Raw genomic sequence first — 27,246 nt, forward strand, 5'->3', positions numbered from 1 at the left:
GAAGGACAGCTCATGTCTGATTGACTCTTTGCTATAGATGCTACAGAAACACACCCAACCTTAATTTATCTTATAAACTAGGAAAATTTTGGATTATCCTTTCATTACAGGATTATTTCAGGTACAAACACACATGTGCCTTTGAGTTAGCAGCAGTCCTGTAATAAGGACACACAAGTGGGAGCATATAAAGCATGACTGACCCTGAGAGTTGCTGTGCTTTAATCAGGTTTTAGGCATCAAGACAAAAGCAGGGAATTTGGGGAGAAGGTGGGAATCTGCGACCTTAAGTGAAATATTTATTTTTAATATCTTTTTCTCACTTTAAAAATTTTTGCTTCTCCCTCTCCATCAGTATTGTCCCATTTGTGTGTGGAGGTGTCTCCCTCAAAGCTTCAAGACCTTTGCCAGGATTATGCCCAGGCATCTGCATTTAATGTGTGCTCACGATTTCCCAGCCAAGTGTCTGCAGCTCAGTGTGGGGGTGTGAATACTTGCGTAACAAAATGTAAACAAACTTAGCAAATTTGTCTGTGTGGTCAGCCAGAAAACGGAAGCTGGGTAATTCTAAGTGGTAATGAATGTTTGGCAGATGAAAGGCTCTTTCTGTGTTGCTCATAGTGCAGCTGAAGTAGCAAGAAAAAATAGGAAGGAAAAAATGTGGTGAGGATGCTGAGTTTCTCTCTTCTTACCAGACATAACAATTCTATGATTTTTCAGTTTTAGTTCTTACTGTTGTCATTTATTGCTTACGGTACTTTGAATGAATCACAGGAATTGATTTTGTGGCATGGCTGCAGAAGGTTTCCAGGTGTAAACCCTGGAAGTAAACCCACGTAATACCGTCCTAGGCAGGTTGTCCAGCTCTGTTGTAAAATAAGAGCATTAGGAGGTTACAGAGGAAAGAAAAAATACAAAAATTCTGCTGTGTAGTATAAGGATATTAACTGAACATATCCTACCCTGTGTATGTGCTGTTGAATCTAAGTAATTAATGTATTTTCCATCAGGACTACATGTATTTTTATAATTACTTACTTTGCAATTATAATTACTTCATTGATAAATTAGTGAAAAATAATTAATTCTGTAATATTTGAGGCTATTTCAGAAAATGCTAGTGGTGTCAAACTGGTTACTATGTTTTAACATCTTTCCCTGTCAATCCCCCACGTGAGGAGTGAGTGTGTCTGTGTGTGGATGTTTGCACACATTTGAGCGCTCTTAAATCGCTGGCAGCTCGTGTTAGGATGTTGTGAGCTGCAAGGTCAGTGTGTAGTAGTTAGCATGTGCACTGACAAGTGTGAACCTGTCTGATACTCTCCTTTACATAATCTGATCCTCTGCAAATAATCATGCATATTAATCTCTACATAAATGTTGTCAGTCCACACGGACGACTAAAGCAGGAAAAACACCCAGTCAGACAAGGTAAATACCCACCTTTCACCTTTGCAGAGTTGCTGCACTTTGGTCTTTTACTAACTTTGAAAACAAAGAGGCTGAACTCTCTTGGCTGTTTCTGTGTCACATGAAACCGGTGTGTGACCAGTGACATATTTGTGCATAAACTTCAGTACAGTCCAAGAAGTGTCCTCTTAACCATCTTTACATCTCTCTTGTGCTTGTTTGGTATAGTATGGATCATGTTCTGTAGCACTGAGTGGCGGAAATGGTAAATTATCTCAATATTTTATTTTATGACAGCCAACAGACTCTCAAAATAAACAGCTGTCTAAAGAGAAGCAAAAGGAACCCAGTGATGTAAGTTGTGTAATTTCTAGCTCTCTCTCTTTCTATGTATCTACCTATAGATATAGATATAGATTTGAATTTTTTAATGAGGTTTTCTTCTGGTATTTTGCTTAAGTCTTTCACTTAAAAAAATAGTTTGAAAAAACAAAAAGCCAGCCCTCCGTATCTAGTGATAATAGTTTATCTCTACACAGGCAAAAAACCAAACCACACCCACTGTGACAACAGCTTCCAAACCAAATGACACAGGAAAAGTAACTACAACTCAGGCTGATCAGCCTCCACCAGCAACCCCCACAGAGACAGCAAAGGTATCGTAGAAACACAAGCAGTTTTTATTATTTCAGCTAATTTTTTATTATTTTATTGAGGGGGTGTTAGGAATCCACATCCATATGGATTGTTTAACTGAGTATTGTCAAGTGACACTTTTGGGCTCCCAAAAATCACAGTGTATTTAAGCTTTTGGCCAAGCAAATAATAGTAAGAACATCACAGTTTTAGACCTGTTTCTGTGTGTTTGGGGCTCTTCTGTTTTCCTCTCTTTTTTTTTTTTTAAGTTCCTTGTAGCCCCACAGCTGTCACTGGTTCTTTGTCAGGCTCTTCCCTTGCCCGCTCACTGCAGTGCTGGCTCCAAATATAGCAGGTCAGCCCTGAACACAAGGCTCTGCAAAAAACTAAAGTGAGGAAGGCTGGGGAAAAAGTCTGGGGAGGGGTCATTTCCACAGGATAAATGGAGAAAAAAATGTGAAGGAAAAGCATGTGGTGGCACCAGGATGTGGATGTTTTGGTCTACTGGTGTGCACATGTCTGGTGACAAGGCCAGGGTAACATGAAGGGCTCCTGCAGCTCCCCTGCTACACCCATATTTTTGGCAGTAAATGGCAGTGTCAGTAATGCAGAAGTCTGCATTTTGTGTGGTGGTGTTGCCCCTCCACGTCCCTGCCTGCAGCAGTTTTCACCCCACCTGCTTGAGCACCTTTTGCTGCTGGAGTTTAATGGTGCATTGAGAGCTACCAGAAGTAACTGACAGCTTTCCAAAGAGACTTGGGACCTCAAAGTCTTTCCTGCCCTGCAGATTTCTTTCACTGTCAGAATAAAAGAAGGAGGTAGAGTGCTTAAAATAGAAAGCTTTCTTTCCCACAGCAGAATCTCACTTTTATGATGGTAGCTCACTCTACCCAAGCATCTGGGTGCTGTGCATCTGCACCAGCCAGTTGCTGAGTCCAAAACATTGTGCACAGACGCAGCATTGGATGTTTTACTTTGTTTTGTCTCTCTTTTAGCTTAGTTCTAAACTATCTCTTATTTTTTCTCTCCAGCAAAAGTCCAAGGATGTGTCCACAGTGACTGATGCAGCTGCTGGAACAGGCACAGCTGGTGCAAGTGTGGTTGCTGCTGCTGACAAATCAAGTTCTGAGGTTAGTAAACATAGCCCCAGACAAAGGGTTCCCTTGTAATAATCTCTCAGAGGGCGCTTCTCTCTCTGAAATACTTCGGTTTCAGGAAAAAAAAAATGGGTAACTGCTGAAGTACTGATACATCCTCAATGTATATGTATGATGGTGGAGGGCCATCTTCAGGAAGAGGTGAAAAACAACTGGTGTGCCATTTGTGTTTTGTTAAATAGGACTTCTTTAGAAGCTAGCCTAAAATTATACGAGTTTAAAATCAGTTACTCACTATCTTTGGTTATATTTGAATATATATGTGTATCCACTGATACACAAATACAAAATACCTTGTTAATGACACTGGAGAATTGAGTTTAGAACCATTCTCACCGAAAAATTTGGCAAATAATGTCCTGCTGAAAGCAAGCTTTTAGGTTGGTTTCTAGGAGTATTCTGCAGATTCACCAGATGGTTCAGATTTTTTTTTTCCCCTGTGTATACACCTTGGTAACTTCTATAATGGTTTGGTTATTTTTTTAGCCTGGTATGGATGAGTCAGCACTTGATAGCCTAATAGATACCCTTGGTGGACCTGAGGAAGATGTGCCTACTACTCCTGTTTACACTGGCCCAGAAATTACGGTATTTTACACTTCACATTCTTATTTCTTAAAAGATTAATCCCTAAATTACATCTGTAGGTGCTCCTTACTGTGTTGATCCAGGACTTGTACTGTGATCTGTGAAGAGTTGAAACAGAGTGTGAAAAGTTACATTTTAATGTTGGTTTTGTTAATACAGAAATGACACAGTTTTGAGAATTTGCTGAAGAATGCATAACTTTCTGAGACTGAATGGGAGAATCATGTAAAAAGGATTAGATTACAAGCTTAGCGGCTCAGTAAAACATGACAAAAATTTTGGAATACATAAATATTTAAAAAACAGTCTAGGTTCAGCACATCCTACGGTCTGAGACAGTGAAATGGCTTAAATTAGGAATCTGGGAATGTTCTGCTGGATGATGAGCTCTGTTGAAGCAAGTGAGGAGGCATGTGCGTGACAGTAGGTACTGAAAGACACTGTAGAGTGTCCTAGTCAATATTTGCATTTTCTTTTTGATGGTATCACTGTAGGCAGCTTTATCAGAAATTTACTTCAGTAAAGAACAGTACATTAATTGTGATTTTTTTCCACAGGAAGATATATATTCAAGATACTTGGAAGAAATGGGCAAACGAGAAGGCAGTCTCCCTCCAAAGTATGTTGAACTGTTGAAGGTGAGTGAGTTAAAAATCAATACATTCTTCCTGTGTGTCTTCTGTAATATTGGATATTTCTGCTTCTCATTTACTACAAAATTAATTCTCACTTTAGAGCAAAGGAGATGGCAAAGATGTGGTCCCACCGAAACCAAATGAGCAAGATGAAGTAAGAACTTTTTTTAATGTACTGGAAGGGGAAAGTAACCCAAGTGAAAATAACCCAGTTATCATTGAATTCCTAGGAAAATATAAATGCTGGCTGTTCTCCAAAAGTCCCAGGCAATTTGGAGGGGGATGTGGGCTGCCAAATAACCTAGCTATATTGATAAAACTAAATAGAACTTGGCACAGATGTTTTTAATAAAGGTGTAGGAATTTTCATGATGCTGAAGGTGAAATGAGTAAAATAAATGCTTACAGAAATATTGGTCATACGAATAACAAAGAGGAGAAATACTGTGCAAGCAGAAGTCTCTCTGTAATGCCTTCAGCAAAGTCTACTTGTATTTCTACACTTGGCCAGAGATTTCTGTCAGCCAGCATAATTTTGCTGGTTGGAAAATTAGACACACTAAAAATAAAAACTTATCTGAGACATGAATCAACCAGTGGGGGCAAGCACCTTTATTTTTTGTTGTGTCAGGAACTTGTGCCATGAGGTCACTGTGTGAGTAATTGTGGGACACACTCAGGCTGTAAACTGAGCTTGACCCGTGTTGATATTTGAAGTTTCTCATGCTCATAACTTGGTTTGCAATTCCTTGCTCAGAAGCCGATGACAGATGACGAGCTTGCAGAGGCCCTGTCATCTGACTTCACCTGCAGTGCTGCTTCTGCTCAGGAGAAGACAAGTCCGACAGAGGTATTGACACTTTTCTTTGCCATTGCATGCATTTATTGTGTGGAAAAAAATGACACTGTTATCATAATATTTCATTTTAAAGTAGATAAAATTTCCTGCTTCTTTGCTATATTTGCAAATTTGCTTGTAATTTCATCTCGCTCGCAGAAATTAAATAAAGAAGGAGAAATAGTGCAAGCACAAGCAGCAAGTTCAGTTAAGACTTCAGCTCGTCCTAAGGAGAAGATAACAAAATCAAAAGAGGTATGCATAATCTTTCTTTCCCTGGTTACCTTGTAATTAAAATTTACAGGCATATACTGCTGTTATGTGTTTTTGTTCTCATAAAGATGCTCATCATTTTTATTTTAAATTGTAAATCTTCTTTATTATAGAAAATATAGGAATAACAAGAAATGCCATTGCCCAGGTTCCATTGTCCCTTAAAGATCTTACTTTAGTATATCAGAAGATTTTCCTTCTGGATTCTGAGGAATAACTGTGGTTCTTCTCACTAGAGGAAGTAGAGTAGAAATATTTGCAGGAAAATTTTCTTAGCTCTGTGATCTGTGTTTAAAACTTGGATATGATGTAACTTTCTCATGTTTTATGAACTTTCTGGGTTTTCCCGCTAAAGAGAGCAAGTGTGACCTTATGTTTTTTCAGTTTGCCAAGTCAAAGCATATGAGAATTGCGTTAGATCACATTGTGGCACTGTGGTTTTTGGGGTTTTTTTACTTCCTTTTTTTGTCATTCTCTCCTTAAGAAAAGCTTCATGTCTGACTAAAGTTGTGCTAATTCTGTCGTGTAATTTGGAGTTAAGTAAATTGGGTAAAGCCAAACCAAAATGATCAATTTGTTGTTGGCTGTTTTCTTCATATACAGTATAAAAACACTTGAGGTAAAAACCTGTGCCTGTTTGAAGAAATCACAAAGTGCTTTGCACATTTTCTTAAAATACAGGAAATTAAAGATGATGCAATGGATGCTCTTCTTGATACTCTTGGAGGACCTGAACCTGAACCTGAAGAAGATCCTACCCCTATTGCAGAGGTGTCAGAGGTAACACCTCACTCCTTTTTCACCCTGGCTTCCAGACTCTGGCTGTGGAACCTCCAAGTTCTCTTTGTTAGACACTGGAAAAATGTGTAAAATAACAAGCAAGTTACTTTGATATCAAAGGCCTAAGGAATGTGTGAGTCTTCAGTGATTAAGAAAATGAAAAACATTCAGAATCCCAAGTGGATAGAGGTAGAGTAGAACATAGTAAGGTGGTCTGGAAAATTATGAGCATGTAATTCGTTCGCTTATCCAAGCAAACATACATACAACATACATACATTCACAGGTAGATACAGCTCTGTTCTGTGGTTTTTTTTTTCCCCAGCACTCTATACAATTTATAGCAAGCTTTCACTTTGTGGGTGCTCCTTTTTCCATCAAACTCCATTACCTTTCTGGTTTGAGTCTTGCCTTTCACTGTCTTTTGAGAGTTGTGTTTTTCCCCAACAGACAGAATTTAAACAGTTACCCTGTGTTTGCATGTTAAGCTTTAACTTTTTGGTTTAGTTTTGCAAACTCTGTCTATAACAATATATATAGCAGGTTTTTCCCTGTCTTCACTTGTAGCTCAGAGCAAGCAAACAATGGGGAAATAGTAAAAAAATCTTCTGTTATTGAGATAAATTTTGACTAAAAAAGAGCTTCTTGTGTTGCAGATTTAGCCAGTCTGGGCCTTCAGATAACTTAGCAGATGCATTTCTTCATTAAGGAGGCCCAGAGAATTAAAAACTTTGTTTTGGTGCCAGTGATGGAAAAAGACACAGAATTATGGATTCTGTAATCAGAGTGCTGATGTGCAACAAAACCTGATGATTTTGTACACACAAAAATTTCTAAAAGTGTCTGCCACAAAGACAGAGGTCTGAATACTCTCTAGGGTTTTTTAGGATTTAAAACAATTTAGCTGTATTCACATATGTTATTGCATCTTAAAGCATTATAGTATTACTACAGACATTTGACAGGAATAAATTGAGGGATTTTAGTATCTTGCTACATAGAATAATTTAATCTGATGACAGTCCTTTTGTACACCGTAGGCATAAGAATCCTGATAGTGTGTACTTGGAGCTTTTATTTTAATTTCTTTAAGTGATTTTGGTTTTTTAATGTTGTTTCTTTTCAAGGCAAAAGCCAAAGAGAAAAAGCAGCAAAAGGCTGGAGAACGTGATGATACAATACCTCCAGAGTACAGGTTAACGCCAGAGTTGGTAAGTTTTTCATATATCCATTGCTTTGTAGGCAGGGCACTGTGCCTGACTCTGTAATTACAGGGAGAGAAAGGAACATGGGGAAAACAAACTAAACTAGTATTTAATCAATGGCTTTCTCCTTGGTGATTCCTGTACCTCTTATTTCCTCCTCTTCCTTTTTATCACTGTTTTTTCCAAGCACTGTGGGCAAAGATCTCATCTCGCCCATGAGATGGGTGACTTGTCTCAAATGGAAAAGTCACCCCTTTCTTCTCAAAGAGTGACGTTTCATGGAACACTTTCTGGTCTCTTGTAATGTGCTGATATCCCATTTGCCTTTTTGATCTAAATATCTGGCCATGTAATAATTGCCCATTTTGGGGAATTCCAGTCACTGATTAATTCTTGAGTAATTTATTTTGCCTTATTTTGCTGGTGATTATGGAGTATGGCACTTATTGTAACAACAGAAAATGTCAATAATACCTAATTTCCTTCTAGGATAAAGATGGAAAACCAATATTGCTGAAGCCTGAAGAAAAACCAAAGGTTAGAAAACTGACAATATTGTAGGAGTGTGGCTAGATATCCTGTTTTCTCCCTCTCTGTCATCACTTCTCTCTGTGCCGCAATGTAAGTCTCTTGGTCTGCTTCTGTGTTTTACTTCCTTGCACAAAACCTGCTGGTCAGAAGCGTCAGGTGGAAGTTCGTTTTATTGAAATTCACTTCTCTGTGAATGAAGAGCTCATATAAGGAAAAGGTTTAGAAAGTTCAAGACAGGAGAGAGTTACAAAAATTATTACTTACTCGAAAAAAGGCTATGTGGGGAGTTAGTAAAAAGTATTCTATAGAGGTCTGTTGGAGCTGTTAAGGACAGAGAGAGGTGAAGCAGGAAAATCCTTTCTTTTCTTGACAGCTTCCTCTTGCTAGTGATCAAATATAAAGGAATTTGACTGGAAATAAGGAAAAAAAGCTGCTGTGGACATTTTACTCATCACAAAGAACAAACCTGGACTTTGCAAAGAGGATCCGTCAAGATAGGATTAAAATACTGAAAGAGACAGTTGTAAATACTAATTTTAAAGGTACAGGAAGAAAGCAAAGGAACTGTGCACTGAGGAAACTGAGGGCTCCACTTTGGAAATCCTGTGAGCTGAGGAGTGCTGCCAAAATTTGGAAAAGCACAGGAAATCTCTGCTCTCCTGAAATGAGTGTGAAGGTCAGGACCAGTTCGAGTGCCTTGTGGGCAGAAATCTGAACTTCAGGGCCTAAGTGTGGAGGGAGGGAGTGCAAAGTGCTGGAAAAAACAGACTTCTGGTCTCTAAAAAATTTTATTTCAGGTCTCAGACATGTGATTGTCTTGAGTGGTGGATGTTTGAGAGCTGCACAGAAGGGAACTCCTGCCAAGCCTGTCATGAGGACAAAAAGGGAGCAGCTCTGCTCTGGGGGGAGCTAGGCCTTGCTGCCAGGGGTTCACCCCTAATATCGAGATCAGTGAAACAAAAATCTGCAAAATGATAAAAAACTGTGTTAATAGCTGTGTTAAAAGCTGTGTTAATAGCTGGGAACCATCAGACACTTGCTCTTCTCCCATGATTTATGGCAAAGGCAAAGTCCTTCCTTCAGGACTTCAGCTAGTGTTTGGGCCTCCACTCTATAGCCTTAAGCAGTGGCGTTACTCTTAGTGAATAAAATTTACTACCTAAATGCCTTTTCTTATTTAGTGTCTGAAGGAGGGTTTCAGGCATTATGAAAAGTGGGGCCTTATGTGTTGAGACACTTGATAAAGAATTAGGGAAAGGCAATGAGGGAGGGATTTCTCTTTCAGAAATGTCATTTTATGCATTATGAATCTGTCCCTTAGCTGTTAAGTTGCATGCAGCAGGTGAATGGCCATCACTACTAGCAAAGTTTTAAACATTTAGCTTTGAACAGTAATTTGGAGGATCCCAGGAACTTCATGTGTATAGATAGGGCTACATGGATTGCAGAGGCCTAGTTCACATAGTGTTAGGAGATTGTATATATCACAAACAGCAGGAAACCAAAACTGCATTTTTGTTCACTAAAACACACACAGTGAAAAGCACTGAGTGTCAGCAGTCAGTGGACAGGCTGAGGGAACTTTCAGGGAACTCTAGTTCTGCTAGTAAATATTAGCATTTTTTTCCTAATTAAGAGGTTGTATTTTCCTTTTCAATAGCCCTGTCTTGAACATATCTATACCTGATTCCCTATATTATGTTTTATATTATATGTACAGTTCTCTACATTTTATGAACTTATGATAACACAGAAACTTATTCTGAAGTGTGTTTTTCTTAACTGCAAAAATTAATTCTGTTTTGTTGCACATAATTGTGAAAGGTTATTTCAGTGTAAACTACAGATGGTTTCCTGCTTTATGAGTAGCTGAAATATAGTTCTTGAAAAAATAAATTGAAAAGAGGCAGTGAGTCACCTGTGCCACATATGTTTTTTGCTCTTTTTTTTTTCAGCCTTTGAGTGAATCTGATCTTGTTGATGAATTTTCAAAGGACTTTGCCTGCCCTGCACAGCCTGCAGTACAACCCAAAGCACCAAAGCCCAGCGACATACCCAAAGTAAGTCCTGGTTCACTGGAGAAGCTGACACTTAACAATTTTGCTAAAACTTGGTAGTGCTACTGTTCTTTCAAAAAAACTAATTTTCTTCTCTTCCTGTTTTACCATTCCCATTGCCTTTAGTGGAATACGCAGTATTGGCACTCAGCTCTTCATTGAGCATCTTCTGCTTTTAAATTTAGACTTTTCTTTCTCATTTATTACTGTATTTAGGAAAAAAATAAGCTATTTGACAGGCACATTTTATTGTTTTCTAAGCATATTCACTAAAATACAGTGTAAATTGTTCTGTTTCAGAAGCCATCAGGTTCTGTGTCTGCAAAAGCCACTGAGGATAAAGTGGTCCCCTGTGCCACAGCTTGCACTGTGCAGTCTGGAGCTCCTGTGCCTTCAGTAAGTAGTGGAGCCCTGTCAGCTGGAGCTGAAATAAAACTCAGTGTTTCATTTATGGACTGGTGGAGCATGTTGTCAGGATGCGCTTTTCAGTATTGCATGTTCTTCCTCCACAGCGGTAACCCACAAAGGCTGAGTGGTTCGCAGAATTAAAAAAAAGATAAAAAAAAATCTGAGCCAAGCACAGACTGAATGGTCAGTGACCTTCCTCAGAGAGGAAGCCACACTGATAATTCTGTGGTGTTCTGTGCTCTTCCTGCCCTAAAGGGAATACTGTTTGTGAACCTAATGGGGACTGCAGGAAAAGAAAAAAACAGGTTTCTTCAAACTAAAAATTGTTTTTTCCTTTATCAACACCCATGCAGGTTGGTCCTGTGTCTGATGAAGCACTGGAAGCCTTGTCCAGTAGCCTAGGAAAGAGGGAGCCTGATCCAGATGAGAAAAAGCCTGCTGTGGACAAAGTTAAGGTAGAGAAAAGAAACAGACCTCAAAAAATAGACTGCTGATGTAATTACCTTCAGCGTTACTCCATTTCCTCAGATCACAAGCAAAGTAGACAATACGTTTTCACTTTTTTTTACGAATAAAATGTACTGTTGAAACCAGTTCTGTTCTGCTTAGGAAGTACCAGCAGGATTTCAACACAATGAATACACTTTCCTAATAATTCTGACTATTGCAGTGCAGTAGTTCCCTTAGTTTTCTGAAAACTGTGTTTTGGTGTGTCCTGCTGAACTGAAGCAGAATTAAGATGCACATCAGGGATAGCACACAGTATGGTACTTTTTCTGAATGAACCAACTTTATGATGGGGGGTTTAAATTTGGAATTTTGCACAAAACTTTTGGGCTTTATATATTTAAATAGGGAACCATAAGTAAGTCACTGAAATCCTATAGAAGAGAATGCTGTTCATAGGCACAGTCTGAATGCCCCTGTGTGCCATCCTAATCCAGATGGAGTTCACCGGAGTCAGAAGCCAGCCCTTGTAGTGGCTGGAATTCTGCCAAGCAGAAAGTTCTAAAGTTGGCTTTAGTCCCTTCTTTTAGTTGGCATTTTGCCAGCATAACTTGTATGGGGATAATAATTTTTGAAGTGGGCTGCTGATTTCTCTTTTCAGCATTCCTCAGCATGCAGCCCAGGCAGCTGTTGAGTCGATTTGCAAAAATGTCAAGAATTAAGACTCAGAGGTATTTTTGATTTTGGTCCGCCCTTTGGTCTATTCACTTAGCTCTGCCAGCTTCACTAAAATACGTAGAACTTCTTCTAATACACAGAGGAAGAAACAGGCAGGGGAATTAAGACTTTCTCAAGAGAAAATGTTTTCTTTCATGAGATTTATATCTGGTGGTTGGATTGAATGAGAAAGACCAATTTGAATCAGAGGACTGAAGGCTGGAAGCTTGCTCATGTGAATTTCCATGGGTAGTTGTTTTTCTTACTGTGATTCCTATTTTCCCTTCACAGGAGAAAACCAAAAATGAACAATACAAAAAACTGGGTGAAGAAGAAGAAACAATTCCTCCAGAGTACAGATTAACAGAAGCCAAAGTAATTTATTTAATATACTTAGTTTTACTTCCCTTTCATTCCTCAGAACGTGTAGGTGAAACTGAGACTCCCATTTCATTTTGTAACACTGATGTTTTGGTTCAGCCATTTTTATAATATCTAGAAATTCTGGTTTGTAGTTCCCACAAATAACTGTCATCTATCACTGGATGCCTGCATGGGCATAGATGTGGTTTAGATGCAGGTACCTGCAGATTAATAATTCTTAGATTACTCCACCAGGGTCTTTCAGTAGCTTCTGGTATTTTAGAAAAAAATAGTGATTGGTTAAAGCTGTTAAGAAAACCCCAAGGACCTGGATGTTTTAAGTGGCATTTTGAGTAGCAGTAATAGATGCTACAGAGGCTGCTGGTTAGGTCTCTGTCCCCTGTAACACTTTCTGTTGCTCAGAGAATGCTCCCAGAGTGCTTGAATTGCATGGCTGTTTAAGGGTTAATGCAAGGGATGTTTTTCTTTATAGGATAAAGATAGAAAACCACTCCTACCAAAACCAGAAGAGAAGTCACAGGTAAAAAAAGTAATGATTTCAAACAACTGTTTCATTCATGACTTACTTACCAAATGTCAGCAGGGTTACCCAGTGTTCAGTTTAAAAATGGGCTATGTTACTTGCTTACTTTTTAAGAGATAAAGAGATTTACACACTTCTTCTTTTTCTTTCTGATGGCAGCCTATGAGTGAAAATGATCTTTTAGAGGGTTTGACAGAAGGATTTTCCTCTTCTCCATCACCACCTGCACCATTACCTACATCAGCTGTACTAAAGGTATGTTAGATTTTTGAAATCTGTCTTTATTTACAAGTTGTTTGAATAATCATGACATTTTAAATATTTTCCTTATATAAAGTTCCTGAAATGAAATGCAATAACTAAAAATTTAAAATACTTCTTGCAGTAAGTTAATAGAAGAACGGGACTTTAAAAAACAGACAAAGAAAAAAGTAGTTATGTGACCTATCTTTTTACCAGTTGCTTGCATAAATACTGCTTTGTAGCTGAGGATTTTAAAAGTTGTTTTTGGGAACATTAGATGTCTTGGTGAAATCTTTTGGAGTAATGTTAAATCTGTTTAAACTTCAGCTGTGGTGAGGTTTAACCCAGTGGTTGAGATGGAAGAACAAACTGAGATGAGGAGCAGTTTCACAGAGTGTGTGTGGGGGCGTGTTTCAATCTGAAATAAGCAAAACTCCTCAGGAGAAGCAAATCCTGGAAATCAACTGTGGGGGTGCTGTGTTTTGGATATGTTTTTTGGTCTGATGGGTGTTTTTCTCAGGGTCCCCTGTGTGCCTTGTTCTTCCAGAAATCCAAGGATAGTGCCAAGCCTGCAAGTTCCTCGGATGTGATCTCTGCTGCTACGGTTTCCTCAGTGCACTCAGCAGCCCCTGCACCTTCTACCACTGTAAGAAACCTCTCCTGTAGGTTCTTACCCCAAAACAAGGGGCTGAGTAGTGAGAAGAGGCAGTAGCATGATCCAGGCAGTGTGACCAGTGTGGACTCCTGCAGAATTTAATAATCTATTGCTAAAAATGGCTATTGCAGAGAAGGAAAATGTTCCCCTGGGGGGGAAAAAAAAATTTAGAAAAAAAGAATGAGTGGACACTCCATTTTTAACAGTTCCACAGGCAGTACCACCTTTGAATACCAGGGGAGCTTTCCTTCCTGGTGTTTATTGTAATGTTGCTCAGACATTTTGATCCATGCTGAGGGATCTTACCCTGGTGCTGCCAGCCTGGCTTGGAAGGGGAATATAAAGCTCCTCCTGCCTGTGCTGGCTTTAAGGGCTCTTTTTCTATCCAGGTTCTGTATAAAATTACAAAATCCATGGTAATTGCCAAACATTAATTGCCAAACAATAGCCAATTATTTCATGGATCTGTTCTCATTAAAGCAGCTTGGCTTATTTATAAAAGAAAGAAAACCATTCAAGAAAATTCCATAAGCCCTTATTGAAATTATTCTGCAGATCAGAAATATTCTGTATTTTTCCCCAGCTATTGTGCTACACTGCAAGTACAACAGGAGTGCTCTTTGTTCACTCAGGGTCTACAGTCCATTAGCCAGTACTTACAGTAGATTGATGAATTACATCATTTTTGCAGCAGATGTGCTTTCACAAATGTGTTTCTGCTTTGTTAGGGAGGAAAAGAGATGGATGAAGCCTTGGATCTCCTGTCTGATTCCCTGGGACAGAGGGAGCCTGACCCTGATGAGAACAAACCACTTGTGGATGAAGTGAAGGTAAGAAAAGACATTCTGAAACTTGAGCAATTTGGGGAGAAGGAGGGGTGGGAGGGAATAAACCAACAAGAAAACCCCCTCCAAACCCCCCAAAACCTGCAATGGCTCCCATACGCTCACAGGAGTATATGGCATTGGGATTTCAGATGTTGTAAGAGTAAGGTTATTGGAGAAAAAAAATCCATGTTCTTACTTACAGGTATATCAACCGCTTTTCAGTCAGCCAGATTACTTATGTGATCTGTGAAAAATGATGATTTGGTCAATGTACTTTAGCCACTTGAGGGCAAGTGTTGAAATGTAAAGGGAGATTTGAAATAATTTTAGTTCAGTGCCTTTCATTGCCATTATTCTCATCATTTTTCAGGTGTCTTCTTGGGCCTCAGTTTCTAAAATTTATTTTCTGGCCCTCTTTTTGTCAAGGTTTGACTTTTATAACCACAAGTTCACTTAATCAGGCATATTTTTTAACTTCCTTGTTTCTGCTGGTTTTGTCTTCACTTAGTCTTTCATAAAATCCTATAAAGGCCCTTCTGCTAACAAGAAAATAAATTTCTGCATAATAGTAGTAAATGAATTTTAATTTGAAATAGCTACAGTAAAGTTCATTACTGGGGAAAAACAAAATCACCATATGCTGCCTATCAATAAGTTTAGGCTGGAACCTTAGCTGCAGAAAAAAGAAAAAAGAGATCTCAAAAATGTCTGCATTAAGAGAGACAAAAATGTTCTTCAGCAGTCTGCTTTAAAACCTCCTTGTGGTGTTCTGTGTGGCATCTTCCTGGTATGCTGCCAAAAATGAGAGCAGTATAAGTTGAAAAATAAATGTCGTTTTTAAAACTTTCAGGCATGAAACACTCTTCAAAGTGAAATTAATATATGGGGGGTTTCTCAGTAGTTTTAAATTTTTAAAGTGAAAAAGGATATCTGTCCTGAATCTGATATGCCCTCTGACTTGTTGATTGCTAATATTTCTAACATGGGCAATAAAGTTTTTTAAAAATTAAATACTTTCAGGAAAAGGCTAAATCTGAACACAGAGACAAGCTTGGAGAGAGGGATGAAACAATCCCACCTGACTATCGAAAACTTCTGGAGTCAGGTGAGAAGGTAAGGAAAAACTTCCGTAGTTTTTATTTGCAGCAGTGGAAATTGAGTCTATCTGAGCCAGTCTGTCCTCTTTGGAATTACAAGTGGAATAAGTGAGTGTCTGTTCTGTATTTATATATTAGGGTAAAACATGGAAATATTCTTCATATTCTCTCTATGCTCACATGCTTATAAGTGAAAAAAACAAAAGGGAAAAAAAAGTTTTGTTCTTGTTTTGTTGGTTTTTTTTCTTTTTCAACTGGGTAGTCTGAACAAATAAATCACTTTGAACTACTAAAGAAATCCATTCAGAACAGTGCAGGTTCATTGGCAATCTGTGAACACCCAGTAGTGCCATATATAAGTACTTGTATTTTTAAACTTATCTGTCTGGTTCAAAATGAATGAGGATCTGCTTTTTTTTCTTTCCAAGAGTAAACCGGCAAAGCCAACAGCAAAGGATGATGTGAAACACAAAGGAAAGAAGGTAACATTTATGATGGGGTTTATTGAGAGTTTTTTATATTTATGATATTTATTCTGTGGGTTTTTTTCATGCTGTGGCCTCTGATTTTGTTTCGAAGTTACACCTCTGTAGGATTATGGGGTTATTAATTGCAAATACTCATAAATTAAGGTGGTAATAGGAACAGTAGTGGAATGTAAAACTTCTGTGAGGTGTAACTCTTCACAATAAATGCAGTTTTTATGTATAACTGCATTATGATTGTTCAGGAAATCACACCTCTTGGGAACCTCAAATAGATGTCTCTAACATATGTGTGGAGTTCAGGTGTGTTTTTCTTTAAGAAAAGGAATAATTAAAGCAGACATAAGTTCCTGAACCACTAATTTGACTGTGGGGAGTTGGGTTGCACATTTATGACTTCAAAATTAAAATTATTGCAGAAACCTACGGATGACAGTGCAGCTATTGATACCTTATCAGGTGACTTTGATACTTGTGCAAAGGCTCCTGCTACACCCCAGCACTCAAAGGTAGGACATTTTCTGCTAATAACTTGCAAAATAAACAGTTTCTCACTCCTCACTTTCCTTTCCAGTCACTCATTTTAGGTTTACAGGAAGCCTATCCAGATGCAGGGATTGTCTCACTTCTGCAGTGGAAGTTGGATGTATTTTGCTGTGTACTAAATATTTGGAAGAAGGAAGGTTTGTGGTAATTAGAGCCTTGCAGACAGGCTTGGAGAAGTAAGTTGAGCAGAGAAATGTGGTAACAGTTTTTAAGAGTGTTCAGAAACTGCAGAGAGGCAGAGAAACCTTCGCTCACTGATAGGAGGCACTGTATAGCAGTGGTTGTTGGCTGGAGCTGAGACACAGTTCAAGAGGGTTTTGTGGAGAGAAAAGTAGGGAGCAGCAAAGACTTTCAGGTATGCTAGGGAAAACAGTAGAGTTGACAAGAAGAAGGGAGAAGGAATGGACTGGAGAGGTCCTGCAATTGAGAAAAGGAGCAACCACTTTGAAACTTGAGGTTCAAATCAGCTGTATTCCCGGAGGAAAGAGCTGTCTCCAAACAGCTCTTCTGGCCACTGCAGTGCCCCCCAGGGGCTTCCCTCAGCACAAAACCCTCCGGCAGCTGAAGACAGGACAACTGGTATTTCAAGTGCTGCTTTATCTGCTCTTGAAATCCAGAGCTAAATCTGTTGTTGCAGCATTATTGCTTGGTAGTAAATACAAAATCTGCCCATCTCTTCCAGGTTTTTTTTCTGATGTAGTCTCCTGTCAGGATGGCCCATGTTGCCGCCAGACCTATTAAAAAGACTCTTTTGGCAGATGTCAAAGCAGGAGCCACCAGTGCTCTATTCTCCTTGTAACTGTAATTTTTTTTTTCTTTGGAGTGTAGGACAAAAGTGGAAAGGAATCTACGACCACTAAGACAAGCTCAAAGGATAAAGGAAAGCCCAGAGACCCTAAAACGGTACAAACACATTTATTATGGTATGGGCAGTCATACAAGAGGGGCAGCTGGATTCTGGACTTATATTCCAGGGTTGTTATTGTGGGGGGAGTTTTACATCAATATGTTGAATTTGATCCATTTTTGTAAATATGAACATACGAAAAAGGCCCCTTTCTATGTCAAGAGGAACTGGAAATAAACAGGGGCAAAAAAAACAATGTGTCTTTCAGAGTGTTGTTCTCTGAGGGGGGGCCTCAGTACATGCTCCTCAGGTTCTCCTTCCCAGATTTGTAGATCTAAGGGTTCTACTTTGCCTGCTTCAGGCAGGATCCCCACAACTTCTCTCATTTCTTGACAGTTTTGAGTAACAGCATCCGAGAAGTGATTAAAAAGTGCTCCTACAACCACAGCCAGGTTCCCAAGTTATTATGATAAATTAATTTTTTAAAATTAATGAAGGCCTACATACTTTCATAAAAAAGTATGAATGAGCATGGTGTGGAAAGGCAGGCAGCTGTTTCTGTATTCAAAAAAAGTGGGGAGAACAGGAAGGTAAGAAGGGTTGCTTGGCTTTTTTTTTATACAGAAGTAGAGAAAATTTATTCAGGTCAGGGTGAAGCTTGTTCCATCATGTTTTCCTCACAGAGGATACGTGCAGTAGATGCCCGAATCAGATGATTACATCTGCTCTGGGAATTTTACATTCCACATGTCAGTGATGGGATTTCTGCTTGTTGTTATTATCAAATCACCACAGGTGCTTTTTGTGAGACCACAGAACTTGACTCAGTGTAAAACTGAGGGGTGTCTTTATCTCCTCTTCAGGAGGATGTTCTAAGCTGTAGCCTGATCACTGCTGTGGGTAAAAGGGTGTTTAGGAACAGGGAATGATGAGGTCAGACATAATCCACTCTGCCTGAAAGAAAGCAGTTGATGGTGAAAAGGTGAAAATATTTGTACACAGCAGGAGTCACAAATACTCTTGCTAAACTATCTGTATTTCAGGTGCAGACTGTATTTATGTCTGAACTGTGATTCTGACGAGTGTCTTGTCACTGCCTGATTTCAGGTTTTAGCATGGTTCAGTTTCTCATTGTCTTATCCCCTCTTTAGGCAAAGGGACAGTCCTCCAGCAGCAAATCTGAGAAGCAGAAAACAAGCTAAACGTTAACCTTACCAGGTGAGATTTTTTCTTCCCTGTTCCCTGGGCTACCACAAAGACAATTCCACGCTTGTGAATTAAAGATGAGTTTTGCTAGCAGTCCTTGAACCAAACCAGGACATGGTTAAAACTGCTGCTAAATCAAAATGCTTGGGATGACTTTGCACTTCAGGGTTCCCAGGCAGGAAACCTTTATCCATTCAGCTTGTACAGAACTACTGCGTGTGGCTAAACTCCTTTAGGCTGGTGCAATTCCAAGCTTTCCAAGGTGTGAAGTGCTGCTTCCCAAAGACATTCTCACAGAGTAATGAGGATCAAGCACATCTCAATGAGGGGTTATGATCTTTAGGATACTGACCTTGTGTCATTACCTCTGCTCTGGACCCATGTGGAGGTTTAGTTCCCATAATTCTTCCCAGATTTATGTTGTGAGTTTTATTTCCAATTAATGGAAGATAAGCACTCTGACATTATTTTTTTGTTTTGTTTTCTCCCCCTGTCCCAGGATCCTGCTGCATCATGTAAAATGTCTTCTTCCTGTGGGTGGATGATTGTTCTTGAAGAACAAAAGCTGATGCCAAAAGCATATAGTTATTCTGGGTGGCTTTTGTACACTGATACTTGCTGGACATTTTCTCATCTTTTCTTTTCTCCCAGTAGTAATCTCAGGTTTGTTTCTTTCCCCCAGCAATTCACTTTATTAAGACTCACAGTCTGACATTTTTGCAATTTCCTTCAGCATTCAGGGGGAAAGAATGCTTTCTATTTGCAGGAAATATATTGCATCAATGAAGAGCTATGCAAAAGAAAAAAAAAAAAAAAAGAAAAATATATCTGCAGATTTTTGCACATAATCTTCACATAGTGCCTGTAAATCTCTGAAGAGTTCATATGTGCTAGCATTTTTTAACGTTGCAGTGGATGCATTAGGTATTCTGGAATATAGTGAGCTTTAGTTACCCTCAGCTGGGCTGTGCAGCCTTCTGCTCAGGCCAGTTCCTGGTGAGAAGCTACAGGCCAGCTGTGGGGTGGCTAAAGAGTGAGAAAATGGGGATGAGCTGCTTCTTCCAGCACGTCTGGACATCAAGCAGGTATTTGGGATGCTGCCTTTAGCAGTAGTTAAAACACACTAGGGCAGGACTTTTTTTTTTTAATTATTATTATTACCATTATTTCCAATTGTATCTGTACTGTTCTCTCATAATTTCAGGAGTCTCCTGGACTGGACAGATTAAAAATGTAACAGCTACCAACACAAAGGGTGGGGAAGGAAAGGAGGGAAACAAGCTCAGCAAGATCAAAGCTCAGGTCCAGGGGCGGGCTCCTTTTTACCTTATTTTGCACTGTTTCTGGTCCTTCTGTTCCTGGCACTCCAGCAGGGAGCGCAGGGATGGGGTTGAAGGTGTTGCTGCAGGGAGCAAAGCCCCGTTTCTCCTGTTCCCTGCGAGGTCAGGCACGGCCAGGCGCCTCTCACGGGTCGGCTGCCGCAGCCCTGGGCTGCCACCGCCGCCGTGGGGGTCAGGATGTCCTTCTGCACCTCCTGACACGTGTCCAGCTCTGCTCTGGGCTGGCCAAGGGAGGCTGCTGGCAGCAAAGCCCAGGGTCTGCGGGCAGGGATGGCCCAGGGACTGAAGTTGGGGATATTTAGACTCGTGACTGTACTTGCAGTCTGCACCGTGCCACTCCAATAAAGTTTTTAAGGATGCACTGTGCCCTTCCTGGCTTTTCATTTAGCACTGCTGCTGTCAGGCAGAAGAAAGCCTAGAAATAAAGAAAAAAAACACCACAAATGTTGGCTTATTAAAATTGAATCTCACATTTTCAAAAAAAAAACACTGCAAAATACAGAATTGCAGAATCAGCTAGGTTGGGAAAGACCTTTGAGATCATCAGGTCCAAGCTGTGACTGAATACCACCTTGTCAACCAGAGCATGTCACTTGGTGCAACATCCAGCCTTTCCAAAACACCTCCTGCAACAGTGACTCTACCACCTCCCTGGGCAGCAACTTCAGTGCCCAATCCCTCTTTCTTTATATGTTGGTGACACTCCACGAAGGTCTCCACAAGCTCATTGAGACCCTGCTCTATATATATATTTTTTTTTTTTGCCCCTTTTCCTTTGTATTTCAAAGCTGCATCGTAGTTGACCAAGAGCAAATCTAACTTGTGGACTGCTGCTGTGCTGAAAGGCAGCTGGAAGAGCAAGATGTAAATCACCGAAATTTATTGTGCCCAGATTAACCAGCAGGTCCTGAAATGCCTGCGTGTGAGATCCCATCTCTTCTGTAGGAGGGCTGCAGTGCATCTGGGAGAGCGACCACATCTAAAATTAAAGGTGGGGAGGGAATAATAAGGGGGCTTCTGGGGTACCAGGAAGACCACCTAATTTTGCCCTCAGGACTGAGCAGTTAAAAGCAAAAAGCAGAAATGCCATTTACTCGTCACAAAAGAAATGACTGCACAAAAGGGGACAAAAAAAAAAGCCTTGATCCGAAATCACCTGCAATTTGAGTTTTCGTCAGATTCTCCATTAGGCTCTTAAAATGTTTTAAAAGCAGCAGCTGACTATACTTGAATAGCATAAAATGTCACTAGCGTGACACAGAGCTTTCTCAGAATTCCTAATTTAGATATAAATATATGCATATATTAAGAAATACATGGAATTTGCCGTGAGCAGGAGGTGCTTTCTGCAGGGTTGTGTCAGAGCTGCTGGGTCTCAGCAGTGCACCAGGGTGCCTTCCAAACACCCATGGAGTGGGTTTGGACTCCTCGGGCAGGTTTCATCTCCAGGTGGGAGAAAAGGGAGGCATAGTCAAATCAAATGCTTGGGATTAGTTCTAGATGATGATTTTTCCAACTGTTTGGGCATATCCATGAGGAACCATACAGGAAATAAAACACCAGGGATTCAACAGCAAGAGCAAAGAAATCAAGTGCCCTTAAGCAAAAGTGGCAATTAAGGAATTTTGGTTATGTTTAATACAGGAATAAGAGCTTCCAGCAGGTAAATGGAGTAGGCCGCTCACAAGCTCCTATAAAAGCAGAAACTCCACCAATGAAAACCAAACCTCTGGGATTTCAGCCTTGCTTTCCTGCGGCCGGACGTGGCACTGGGTGGGAGCTGTCCGGGCACGTTTTCATTGTTTTGTAGGCGGCACACGACAGCCGTGAGGGCCGGCCGAGCATCCCCTCAGGACACGGTCCGGCCACGCCCACTCCCCTTTGGCTCCGCCCCCAAGCGCCCGCCGCGGCCTCCCATTGGCTGGCGGCGTCCCCTCGTGCCCGCCGCGGTCTCCCATTGGCTGCAGGTGCCGCAGTTGTTACTGCTGAGAGCAGGAGAGTGCCGGTGTGACCTGTCACCGCTGGGTCATCGCTGGTCACCTCTGGTCACCCCTGGTCACCTTTTATTGCCCCTTATCGCCTCTTACCAACTCCTGCCTCTCAGCCGTCATGTCTTTTCACTTCTTGTCACCTCTTGTCCTCTAAGCCCGGTCATTGCCGCGGCTCGATCCTCGCTCGCTCGGTGCCTGCCCGGGCCATGTTCCTGCGCGGCGGCCGCGGGCTGCCCGGGCTGGTGGCCGTGTCCCCGCTGGCGTCCCCGGGCACGGCCCCGCTCACACCGCTGGCGCTGGATAGGACTGAGCCGGCGGGCCCGGACAGGTGAGGGGGTGCCCGCGGGGCCGGGCTGGCTTTGTCCGCCCGCCCCACGTGAGATTCCTCGCACGGGACACGGCCGTGTGGGGCCGTGCCTTTTGGGATGCCCTCCTTCAGCTCCGGCCCCCGACCCGCCAGGGCAACAAGGGGCTCGGGGCACCCGGGGCACTGACCCGACGCGATCGCCCGCAGGCACCGGGACACCCCGAGGAGGCGGCACGGGGGGCCGCCCCTCCCGCGGCTCTGGCACTCACTGGCCCCGCAGCCGGTGGCTTCCCGGGACTCGGTCTGCTCGCAGCCCACGGAGCCGGTGAGAGAGGCTGGAGCACTCCAGGGGAGCTATGGATAGATGAGCAAGTGGCAGCTCCAGCCTCCGCGGGAGCATGTGGGAGATGGGCGGGCTGGGGAGCACACTGTGACTCCAAACCTCCAAGGAACTTAGAGGTGGATGGACCTTGGGTACGGGATTCGTCCCTGTCTGGGGGTGGGAAGCAGCTGACAGGACTTGTCCCCTTCACGATCTCCTCTGCCTCTCCCCCGAGTCTCCCCAGGTGCTGCCGTGGCAGAGTGATTCCACCCAGGGAATGACCCAGGGAATGGAGACGCTGGTGGCCACGCCAGTGATAGAGAAGGAGAAGGCAATGCTGGTACGTGGCCACCTTTGGCAGTGGATGGAGCCCCACAGTCCCTTCTCGGCGTCTCCGAAGAGGGGTCTGGGGCCGAAGGACTGCTTGGTGAACAGCACCAGCCCTGCCAGACCCCCAGGCAACAGCGCGGGCTCTTTCCACAGCATCCGGGGAAGCCGGACGAGTGCCGGCAGCTCTTCCGCACGCCCTCGGTGCCCGGCAGTGTCCCCGGGCCCGTCCCCAAGCGGAGATTGCCCTCGGACAGGGACGGCCCTACCGAGGCCAAGCGGCAGAGGAGTGTGGCCGGCAGCCCTCAGCAGGAGGCATCCCTGGAGCCGGTGGGTGATGGGGAAGGTGTCGGGGGAGATCCAGCCTGTCCCTGGCAGGACCGGGCCACTGTCCGGCTGTGCCAGAGCCCCTGCTGACATCTGCGGGTGTCTTGGTTGGTGCCTCTGCAGGGAGTGTGGCGGGAGCCTTGCGGGTCTGCCCAGCTCCAGGAGATCGAGAACCTGCTGGCCAAGGATACCCAGGAGCTCATTGGGGACTTCTCCAAGGTAGGGCCACGAGGATGGGACAGCTCTGGGGGCGCTGCCCCCGTTATTCTGAGCAGGGACTACCATCGGAGCCCCACAGTGCCACCAAAGAGAGCCCAAAGCGAGCTGGTGGCCCTTGCTTGGGGACACGGGACCTTGGGGCTGTGACTTGCCAGCCTGCAGCGGGTGAAGAGCCCAGTCTCTGCTCCATGCCCGTGCCACGTGTATGTGGCACATGCCCCTTCCCCGCCCGGGGCTGCAGAACCGGCCAGCGGGGGCTCCTGGGCTGGGGGGACAGCTGCCCCTGGGACGGCGATCAGCCCAAGACGTGTCTCCTCCAGCCTTACCTCCTGCCGACGGTGGAGGGGCAGGACCCGAGCCTGAAGTACATCTCTCCTGACACGGTAAGGGGACAGCGATCCTTCCGCAGCCCCCCCGAGGGGCTGCGTTCCTGTTCCCCACCCCGGGCCCCGTGTGTCCCCCCTTGGTGACGCGCTCCCCCCGCAGCTGGAGACGGTGCTGACGGGGCGCTACAGCAGCTTCATCGAGCGCAGCGTGGTCGTGGACTGCCGGTACCCCTACGAGTACCAGTGCGGCCACATCAAGGTCAGAGCTCCCCCGGGGCCGGGAGGGAAGGGAGGTGTCCGAGCCCCACGCAGAGCATCAGAGGTGCTGAGCGTATCCCCGCCAGGCGCGGAGGATTCAGGATACCCCGGGATTCTCTTGAGTGGCGTCCGAGAGATAAAGCGGCGACTCCAAAGATACTCTCAGAAGTGAAGCAGCCCCACCAGAGCCCCTCAGGAGGGGTTGAGCAGCCCCCCCCATGAAGGGTCCAGAGCCGCCCCAAGGGGTGGAGCAGCCCCTGAAAAACACCATGGTAACCTGCTAAAGGATTGATTCCCAGTTCGAAAGGGAAGCATGATGGTGGGGGGGACGGGAGGGGAGGGGCAGCGTCCTTGGGTCCCTGCAGAAAACGAAAGTGGAGGCAGAGGGGGGAAAAGGCGCCTGTGTCCCCCCCACCCAGGGCGCTGTCAACCTGCCGCTGCAGCGGGACGTGGAGGAATCCCTGCTGGAGCTGCCCATCGTGGCCCAGGACGCCGGCAAGAGGGTGATCGTCATCTTCCACTGCGAGTTCTCTGTTGAGCGGGGGCCCAAAATGTGAGTGAGGGCACGGGGGGCACACAGGGGTGTGCCAGCCCCCCGGGCAGGGCTGATGCTGTGGGCTTTGCCCGGCCACAGGTGCAAATTCCTGCGGGAGAGGGATCGCTCCTGCCACAGCTACCCGCAGCTGCACTACCCCGAGCTCTACGTCTTGAAGGGGGGGTACCGCGAGTTCTTCTCCCAGTTCCCGGTGAGTGCCCTGCCGGTGTCCCCGCGGTGTCCCCAGGAGGAGCTGGGGCGGGGGGTGCAGGGCAGTGGGGAGGGGCGGCGCTGGCTCTGAGCCCCTTCCCTGCCATGGGAGGGCATCTCCGGGCCGGGGGCGCTGGCTTTGGCCCGGGATGGGTGCCATGGGCCGGGGGTTGCGCTGCGGGGGCTGACGGAGCCGTGGCTTGCAGGGCCACTGCGAGCCCCGGGACTATCGGCCCATGGAGGACCCGGCTTTCAGGGAGGAGCTGCGCAGGTTCCGCGAGCAGAGCCGGCGCGGCCGGCGGGCGCTTTTCGTGCGCGGCCGGGACCTGTGAGCGCTCGGGGGAGCGGGGGAAGGCCGGAGCTGGGGCCGCAGGAAGGGCTGCCTTGGCCGGGGATGCGCCTCGGCTTGGGCTGGTTAGTTCGGATGGATTTTGGGTGGTATTTAGGGCTAGGATTGGGCTGGCGTTTGTTTATTGCTAGGAATAATTCTTGTCCATTGTTATGAAGTTTTGCTTATTGAGATGATTATTTTTTGCTTGTTTATTGTTATGAATATTTTTTTTTGCGTTTGTCTGCTGTTAGGACCGTTTGTACCAGTCGTTGTTAATAAACTCCCATTGCAGGAGAAGAAACGCGGCTCCTGAGCTCTCTCTGCCCGCACCAGGGCGCTGCAGGGGTGGGAGCCTCCGATCCGGGGCTGGAGGAGTCTGGGGTTTAGGGACGGGAACAGCTGCTGGCAGGGGACAGGGCTGGGACGATGCTGGGGCGTGGTGGTGGCTTCCGCAGGGACAAGGTGGCTGGGGCAGGGCCAAGTGTTGGCCCCTTGGGGTGGCAGCAGTGTGGCCCCGGACCCTCGTAGGACGCTTTTTCCTGGGCACGCTGGGCTTGGCAGGAGCCCTGGGACACCTGGGTGGCTGTGGGACACCCCCAGGCAGGACACTCTCTTTTCTTGGGGGTTCTCTTAAACTTTGCAGCACCCCTAGGACTGGGACACCCATTCCCGAGGGGAGCCTGGGCTCAGTAGGACTTCCAGTGGGGGTCAGGGCTTATCATGGCACTCAGGAGCATTAACGCCTCAAATTCTGAGACACAATTTCTGATGACCTGTTAAAATACAGCGGGGTGGAAAAAAGATAGTATCTGAGCAAATTAACATTCCATAAACTCTTGTGACAGCCACAACAGCTTGGCTGTCACACAGGACATTCCCTCACTCATAATTATGAAGGACTATTTATTTAATTGTTGATATCTTTTACATTTCCCTTGAAATGCTAAAAGGTTGACCTTCTGGTCTACAGGTTCAGTAGAGCCCCCCAGTATCCGTGGTACATGCTTTGCTTTGGGTCTATGTCATAGTAACAAAACACTAAGCCTGACTTATCCTCCAGGAGTCTCTACAGAAAGCTTCAGTGGGCTTTCGTGCTCCCCAGCTACCATGAAATAATAATATTATATCACTAATTTTATAGTGAGATAATATTATTATTTTAATAATATTTTATATAATAATTTTATAATATAATAACATTATATCACTAAGTAATTTTTCATTACAGAGAAGTGTTTAACACCACGAGTAATGGGTAATATAATCTATACTGATATTATCCATTTATATGTTATTTTATATATATATATTATTATATATATTATAGATTATATATACACCATTGTGGCTGTGAAATACATGGCTGAATAGCAAGTAAAACCCATAAGTATAATAATGCTTCATCATAACCACATTTTAAACACACTGCTGAGTAACGTTGACATGGAAACAGCATGACAGTAAATGCATATTCCCTGAAACTCACTGGGAATTTGAGCAGTGTCACAAAGAAGCCAGGAAGCAATTTTCATCGTGGGCTGCCAGCAAGAGGCATTTCTCTGCAGGATGCTGTGATCCTGCCAGTGCTGAAGAGCAAACTTTCTGTGTGGTACCCTTGTCCCAGCACAGCCAGGAGGGCACGGTTATAAGAGCCACCTGCAAAGGTTTTAGGCTGCCCACAGCTTCCCTCATGGACCTGAAGTGACCCAGTGTTAGTCTCAGCTCTGCAAAATCCTCCATACGTAATTGCATTTGCTTCAACTTTGTGTGTGTTGATGCATATTTATTCTGAGACACTCCTGGCCTGCTCTTTACCCAAGGCATGATCAGGAAACCAAACCAGACCTGCCCATTTCTCTGCAGATCCTTGCAAAATTGAGTTTTCTGGGATTGCTGGATCTTGATAGCAGCTGAGAGCTCATTAGGGAATCGAATTCAATGTCCTGGCAGTGTACAACTGGTTCCCACAGCATGCATGGATACACAGCAGCTCCTGGATTTGGAAACCCCAAAGCACAGCAGTGGTGCTCCCACTGTTCCAGCTGGATACTGAGTGCAGCTCTCTAAAAGGAAATGGTGACACTTTTTTTCCTTCCCTCTGGTTTCCCTCCCGGAGCACACTGCTCTATTTTACATCTGTTCTAGGCCTCTAACAAACCAGCAAAGGGCTGGTTTGGCTCTAACAAACCAGTTAGTTTCCTGAGAGCTTGTGACAGAAAAAAGTCAGTCCCCAGACAAAGGCATTTTCTGGACCAGAT

At 43.8% G+C, this 27,246-nt stretch overlaps 2 protein-coding genes across 14 annotated transcripts in view; both read left to right on the top strand.

The window, feature by feature from the left end:
• CAST (calpastatin) overlaps positions 1–20,196 on the top strand; it is a 49,503-nt gene extending 29,307 nt beyond the window's left edge. For 4 of the 8 annotated variants that reach the window (XM_072922788.1, XM_030257769.4, XM_041711185.2 and 1 more), the window contains 25 exons: positions 1,708–1,764; positions 1,950–2,066; positions 3,078–3,176; positions 3,690–3,791; positions 4,349–4,429; positions 4,527–4,580; positions 5,184–5,276; positions 5,424–5,519; positions 6,219–6,317; positions 7,445–7,528; positions 8,012–8,059; positions 10,009–10,113; positions 10,411–10,506; positions 10,872–10,973; positions 11,974–12,057; positions 12,539–12,586; positions 12,749–12,844; positions 13,380–13,478; positions 14,216–14,317; positions 15,335–15,427; positions 15,840–15,893; positions 16,316–16,405; positions 17,266–17,345; positions 18,441–18,507; positions 18,995–20,196. In XM_072922788.1, the coding sequence (XP_072778889.1) occupies positions 1,708–1,764; positions 1,950–2,066; positions 3,078–3,176; positions 3,690–3,791; positions 4,349–4,429; positions 4,527–4,580; positions 5,184–5,276; positions 5,424–5,519; positions 6,219–6,317; positions 7,445–7,528; positions 8,012–8,059; positions 10,009–10,113; positions 10,411–10,506; positions 10,872–10,973; positions 11,974–12,057; positions 12,539–12,586; positions 12,749–12,844; positions 13,380–13,478; positions 14,216–14,317; positions 15,335–15,427; positions 15,840–15,893; positions 16,316–16,405; positions 17,266–17,345; positions 18,441–18,498 (2,037 nt within the window). In that variant the 3' untranslated portion in view covers positions 18,499–18,507; positions 18,995–20,196. The remainder of the gene's footprint in view (positions 1–1,707; positions 1,765–1,949; positions 2,067–3,077; positions 3,177–3,689; positions 3,792–4,348; positions 4,430–4,526; positions 4,581–5,183; positions 5,277–5,423; positions 5,520–6,218; positions 6,318–7,444; positions 7,529–8,011; positions 8,060–10,008; positions 10,114–10,410; positions 10,507–10,871; positions 10,974–11,973; positions 12,058–12,538; positions 12,587–12,748; positions 12,845–13,379; positions 13,479–14,215; positions 14,318–15,334; positions 15,428–15,839; positions 15,894–16,315; positions 16,406–17,265; positions 17,346–18,440; positions 18,508–18,994) is intronic. The other 4 variants (XM_030257777.4, XM_002187974.7, XM_041711183.2 and 1 more) reach the window with 3 other exon arrangements.
• A 1,659-nt stretch (positions 20,197–21,855) lies between these two features.
• The window catches only part of FSD1L (fibronectin type III and SPRY domain containing 1 like), a 33,205-nt gene continuing 27,814 nt past the window's right edge, over positions 21,856–27,246 (top strand). For 2 of the 6 annotated variants that reach the window (XM_072922782.1, XM_072922783.1), the window contains exons 1-9: positions 21,856–22,154; positions 22,341–22,458; positions 22,691–22,795; positions 22,939–23,112; positions 23,233–23,328; positions 23,649–23,711; positions 23,815–23,913; positions 24,332–24,465; positions 24,547–24,658. In XM_072922782.1, the coding sequence (XP_072778883.1) occupies positions 22,033–22,154; positions 22,341–22,458; positions 22,691–22,795; positions 22,939–23,112; positions 23,233–23,328; positions 23,649–23,711; positions 23,815–23,913; positions 24,332–24,465; positions 24,547–24,658 (1,023 nt within the window). In that variant the 5' untranslated portion in view covers positions 21,856–22,032. The remainder of the gene's footprint in view (positions 22,155–22,340; positions 22,459–22,690; positions 22,796–22,938; positions 23,113–23,232; positions 23,329–23,648; positions 23,712–23,814; positions 23,914–24,331; positions 24,466–24,546; positions 24,659–27,246) is intronic. The other 4 variants (XM_072922785.1, XM_072922786.1, XM_072922784.1 and 1 more) reach the window with 3 other exon arrangements.

This window comes from Taeniopygia guttata, chromosome Z (assembly GCF_048771995.1).
Source record: "Taeniopygia guttata chromosome Z, bTaeGut7.mat, whole genome shotgun sequence".
Classification (NCBI taxonomy): Eukaryota; Metazoa; Chordata; class Aves; order Passeriformes; family Estrildidae; genus Taeniopygia; species Taeniopygia guttata.